Source organism: Notothenia rossii, assembly GCF_949606895.1.
Source record: "Notothenia rossii genome assembly, chromosome: 4".
Taxonomy (NCBI): domain Eukaryota; kingdom Metazoa; phylum Chordata; class Actinopteri; order Perciformes; family Nototheniidae; genus Notothenia; species Notothenia rossii.
Window position 1 is genome coordinate 77,849,043 of NC_136902.1, and position 5,495 is coordinate 77,854,537.

General features: G+C 37.4%; 1 protein-coding gene and 1 long non-coding RNA gene across 2 annotated transcripts in view; both read right to left on the reverse strand.

Moving 5' to 3' along the window:
- Positions 1-293: 293 nt before the first annotated feature.
- LOC307037169 lies at positions 294-3,287 on the reverse strand. The gene is made up of 6 exons (XR_013807620.1): positions 3,203-3,287; positions 2,059-2,106; positions 1,348-1,383; positions 1,049-1,123; positions 664-695; positions 294-425 (listed from the first exon to the last, which is right to left on the reverse strand). It is a non-coding gene; the product is annotated as an uncharacterized lncRNA (long non-coding RNA).
- A 413-nt stretch (positions 3,288-3,700) lies between these two features.
- The window catches only part of fxyd6 (FXYD domain containing ion transport regulator 6), an 8,837-nt gene continuing 7,042 nt past the window's right edge, over positions 3,701-5,495 (reverse strand). Inside the window, exon 8 of the mRNA XM_079675091.1 lies at positions 3,701-4,988. Within this exon, the coding sequence (XP_079531217.1) occupies positions 4,951-4,988 (38 nt within the window). The 3' untranslated portion in view covers positions 3,701-4,950. The remainder of the gene's footprint in view (positions 4,989-5,495) is intronic.

Genomic DNA, 5,495 nt, shown 5'->3' on the forward strand with positions numbered 1-5,495 from the left:
ATTTTTTTTTTTTTGGTGATATCTTAATAGTATTTTTAATTCCCTTTTTTTTTTTTTTTTAAATCTATTTTCTAATTGTACATTAAGCATATGTTAGTTTAGGCTATAACATATATTTCTAGTACTTTTATATAATTATTGTTATTTTATATTTTGGTATTGTATGATTAAAGTTGAAACTGACATTTTGTTGTTGAATGACAAATGTAACCTCTGGAGATAAATATTTAAAAAAGAATTCAATATCCAAATGGTCTAGTGCAGCAGCAATGTCAAATGAAACATAAACACAGTAAGGTTACGCAAAGTTTATTAGTACAAAATCCTCACATTCTTACAGAAATAACAGCATTGTAGCACATTGTAGCACTCTCCTGGGGTCCTGGCCTGTTCTCTTCAGTTTAGGACTCTTCGGCTGGTCTTGGCTGTAGGTGATAAAACAACAGTTTTGTCATTGCTTTCTGGAGGTTTGCTTACATATTAATATTTAAATTAATCATATGTCAGCATTTAAGAAAAGTATGTCACATTTAACCTGAAGTATGCAGAAGTTAAAACTTTGACCTTTAAAAAAATAAAAGTGTATATACAGTACATATTTGTATGACCAGCAGATGTCATTATAAAGCTTTTAAATGTAGCTCTCTAACATGGCCCTCTTACCTTGGATTTGCCACAGTTGACGATCTTGTTGCCTTTAAAGAAATAGATTAAGTGGTTAGTTATTACTAAAGTCAATAAGTATTGTGCTTATCTTTCAAAGCTGCTCTAAAGACAACGCTGATTGAAACAGAGCTGTAGTATGGGAGCAAGCGATACATTTCAACCCCAATTATTCAAGAAGAAATGGGTAAAGAAAAACTTTTGTTTGCATTTAACTACTCTGTTCAACAACATGCTGTATGATTAAATCCCAATCCCATTCACAAACACATAAACCTTAGAGCGTCTTCTGTTTCACGTTGTTTTGTCTGCTTGTACCCCCTCCATCAGACTCGCACTAAAACACACACACAATATCACATAGGATGTATTGCTGTTGACTTACCTGCCAACAGGATGATGGAAAGGAACACAATGATTCCTGTAAAGGCAAGACCCGCGACACGTAGTGTATAGTAGTCTACAAAAAAACAAAAACAATATCATCATGAGTCTCACAAACTAGCTTCCGATATATCCCTCCACTTTGTCTCTTATTTTATTTGCCCATCTAACATCCACATGTGCTTACTGAAACTCTCCTTATAACCTGTGCATGCTTTCCACATTGTCTTTTTCAGACGGTCAGAGGTAAAATATTTGAACAACATCTGTGCAGATACACTCAAAGTTCTAGTTACTTACCGTATACAAAGTCTGCATCAAGGTCAATGTCGGTATCTGCAGATAAGTAGAGAATGGACATGGGTATAAACCAAATAGAAACACACAGTTATTCCACATCAACATAACTTCTGCAGCAAATATAAGGTGTTCTATTTATTTTTGCACTTTCATTGAAACTACTGGCAAAGTAATATTAAAGCAACCTGTACTGATGTATAAACTATTGCCTGAAGGACTTGCTTTCTAACTGTGAAAATTGAGAAAATAGTTCATAAGCAGCATTGGTCCATTCCCTGTATGTGTTTTTCACAGACATCATGCTATTTTCCGTTTGACATAGAAGCTGGAAATCAGATTCATAACTACAAATGTTCCCACAAATAATAATCAATAATGACATGATAAGTAATCAATACCCAACATTGTAACGTGTTTTGCTCCCTCTACAGGGCTGCCTTCATCCATTGCCTTCTACATTATAGATGGTCTTCTAACTCATCATGTTATCATATTGTTATTCATTAATGCCCAGCCCAGCATGCTCCAGGCACTGTTAGCAGTTAATAAGTCAACCTTTTCTTTGCCCAGGTACATGATTTACACTGACTCAGAATCAGACTAGCTGTGATCTTGAAAAGATTGTGTCACTGAAATGGCGTCATATTAAAGTGGCTCTCTTACACACTCCTGGTTGTGGATAATCAGCAGTTCAGGAGCTGTGTAACTTACCTTTGGAAGACATGATGGCTGGTCTGTTTTTGTATTCAGTTGACAAAACTGGAGAGACATAATGCAAACAGTTAACAAAAGGCTGGTGATTGCAGCAGCCTGGCGATCCGTCCACATCTTTTGTATTTAATAACTTAACCAGGAACATTTGTTTTTGGAAACCAGCCATGCAAGTATTCACGATGAGGTCTGCTATCTGAAAACTGTTGTTGCAGGGAGGAAGATTAGTATGGATTTGGTTTCAATAGTCACTCCATTTTAATTAAAGACTTTTAGAGGCTGTTTTAAATTGGCTTTTTCACTTTAGATGAGATGGAGTTGACAGCTTGGAAACTCTATATGTCCGAACAAATTGCCTCTCTGCGTACCTCTACTGCAGACTTAGGAGCAAAGTGATATCCCTGCTTTCCACTGAAACTTTAAGAGGCTAATAGCAATATTGATCCTCTTCCCCCATCCCTTTCTATCTGCATCCTTTACAAACACAAAGACACACACAAGCGTCTCGTCTGATCTACATCTCCTGACCTATAATCATTAACTTACACAGATTAACAGACTAAAAATTCCATTCCTGTCTCCATTTTGTTTATGTGTCTGGGCCTATTCAATGCACCACTGAGCTTATGGGCATACTAGGATGTTACTCATTAATATATGAACACATATGAAACAGCTTCCGCTTTCATTAACCTTGAACCTTGCACAGTTTGATAGAGGTTATACATGGTGCAATGAAGAAAGGTTTTGGTGACGCCTGACTAATAATGAAGTAATGATACGCAATGATTTTTCCACATAACAATACTACCCGTAAAGCACATTACTGTTATTAGACTTCAATTACCAAGACTGGTGAGAACAGAAAACTGTCTGTCCTATAACATACAGTACCTTTACAACATATTATCGAACCTCGTTTGCAATTTGCCACAGTGAATAATGGAGCAACTTGGTTAAGAACAGATAAATGTAGACATGGTAGATAGACATCAAATAACACCTGCAAAACACAGATTTAGATTGTATTTGTGAGGAACTTGGTCCTATGATTAGTAACAGTTTATAGTGCACACAACAGAATTATTTTTATGACATTCACATTTAATTTAACAACTGTTTTGAAAAGCAAATGATTACTCACCTGAGCTGCTGAAGGCTCTGTGTTACCTCTGTACAGATGAGTGTGTGTGTGTATTGCCCTGATTGTGCCTGGATGCAGAACAAACTCCAACCCCACAGATCCACCCACTAACACACACACCTGCACACACACCTGCACAGACACACACACACACACACACACACACACACACACACACACACACACACACACACACACACACACGCACACGCACATGCACACGCACACGCACCACACCCACAGCCATACCTCAGTCCAGCCGCTCTTTTTGATGTTGACAGTAGTCTCATAAAGTTTGTACTTTGCTGCCAATAAAGAGTAGAACAGTTAACCTTTGGAATCATTATTATTGGATGGATTTGAAGTATAGGGGCCCTTGTGAAGTAAAATGGTTTGGGCAAAAATGCTTAAGAATAGAATTCTGAAAGAGAAATATTAAGCTGCACACTAAAATCAGTATATTATCTAAATGAACATAACAAACAATATAACTGTATGTGTGTTCAAACATACTTTTATTTATTTATGCCAAAACACAACATGTGGCTACACAACAAGGCCTCACACACAAAATGAACAAAGCATTTAGTAAGTACAGCCTTCATCTTTGAATAGTCAGACAAAACAATTGATAAAAGCCTGACAGGAGATTCACAACAAGGGTTGCTCATTTGTTCTTTCGATTTGATTTGGCTAAGGCTACTATCCATGAAGTATTGCACACAAAAAATGTACATTTTAAATTTCACTTCTCCCAAACTCAGCACCAAAACTTTGTCTCCCTTTTTTTTCAAAAATGTCCTACATGTGTGGCTCCTCAACGCATCAGAGAGCCTGAGCAAGCAGTTTAATAAACAAGAATGAAAGAGAAAAGTAAGAGACCAAGGCTTCATAGCTTTGCGACACTATAGTGTGTGAGGGGAAACTAATCATAGTTTGCCGGAGACTAGTTAATCCAAGCGGAGCCAGTGACGGTGCAGTTAAGTGAATGTTTGGAGAAGAAGGCAGTGAGACAGCTGATGCAGGAGCTCCCTCCACTACGGTTAGTCAAACATAACGGTGAAGGAGCTCGTGCTGATACCTGTGTTCGGTCAGAGAGCTGTGGCAGTTCAGATTGTCTTATATAAGGCTCATCACATTTACATGTAGAGATACACAATCATATATTTTCAGTATATGCACACACATATGTGAATGCAAACACACACAATCTTTCAAACGCAGACCTAAATTAAGGATATTAGACTGTATATCGTATCTGTACACTATCTGTAATAATTATATATACTTATACAGTTTATATGTTTGTTTTACAATCCAAAAGTGACAAACATTATCCAGGACAAATAAACAATAAATTGACAATTCCTAAAAACCTAAAGGCAATAAATAGGAGTACAAAACAAGTCACAGTAGATCACACAACATTTAGACATTTTCTGGGGATTTTAAGACAATCTTGTGTCCAAGGTGCTACTGGCTAAAACAAAGAACTGGACTAGACCTTCACAGAAAGGCACAGGAACGGACAAGAGCACGGAGGGACTGGCACGGTCACAACGGAGCACAGGGGGCTAAAGGTTTGTCTTTAAGATGTATTTACATATCACACCTCGAAACGAATAACTCCCTCAAACCCTATCATATAACCAATTATCACAATCATCCATTTCACCAGTGTTATAGTGGGTTCATATCAAATAAAACAATCATCACATCAGAAGGCAGCTCAGTCAGGTGGAGTTCCCTCAGTTTTCTGCTGGAGTCTCTTTGACGGCCGGTGTAGCTGGAAGAGTTCAACGACAAGAGGTTTAGTTGAAGCACCATGCAAATCATTATGCTTACGCTCTATTTCCCTCTGTCATTTACTTACATGATTCACTAAAAGGACAATGTGCAATGTTCTGCTACTCACTCACAAGGTCGTGTTGCTGACCTTTTTCAAAATAAATGAAGGCACCAGAGCCTTAGCTAAATAACTTGCTTGTGTTTACTCACAAGACATTTTTTGGAAAAGGAAAATATTTACTGCTGCACGTAAGATAAGCTATGAGTGTCCCAATTACATGCTCTGCCTCAAGATCAATCACAAATATAGACTTCAGCGTCATGAGAAACAAAAACAAAAAAAGTGGAGAAATGAAGATTTCTGCACTGACTTTTTAAAAATATATTTGCCATTGTTCTGTATTGGGTTTTTGGTAACAGTGTGGGAAAAAACATCGGCAAAATGGAGCCCTGGCCATAAGCTCATATTTTCAGAGGGTAGCCTACTTGTCATAAAATAGTAACA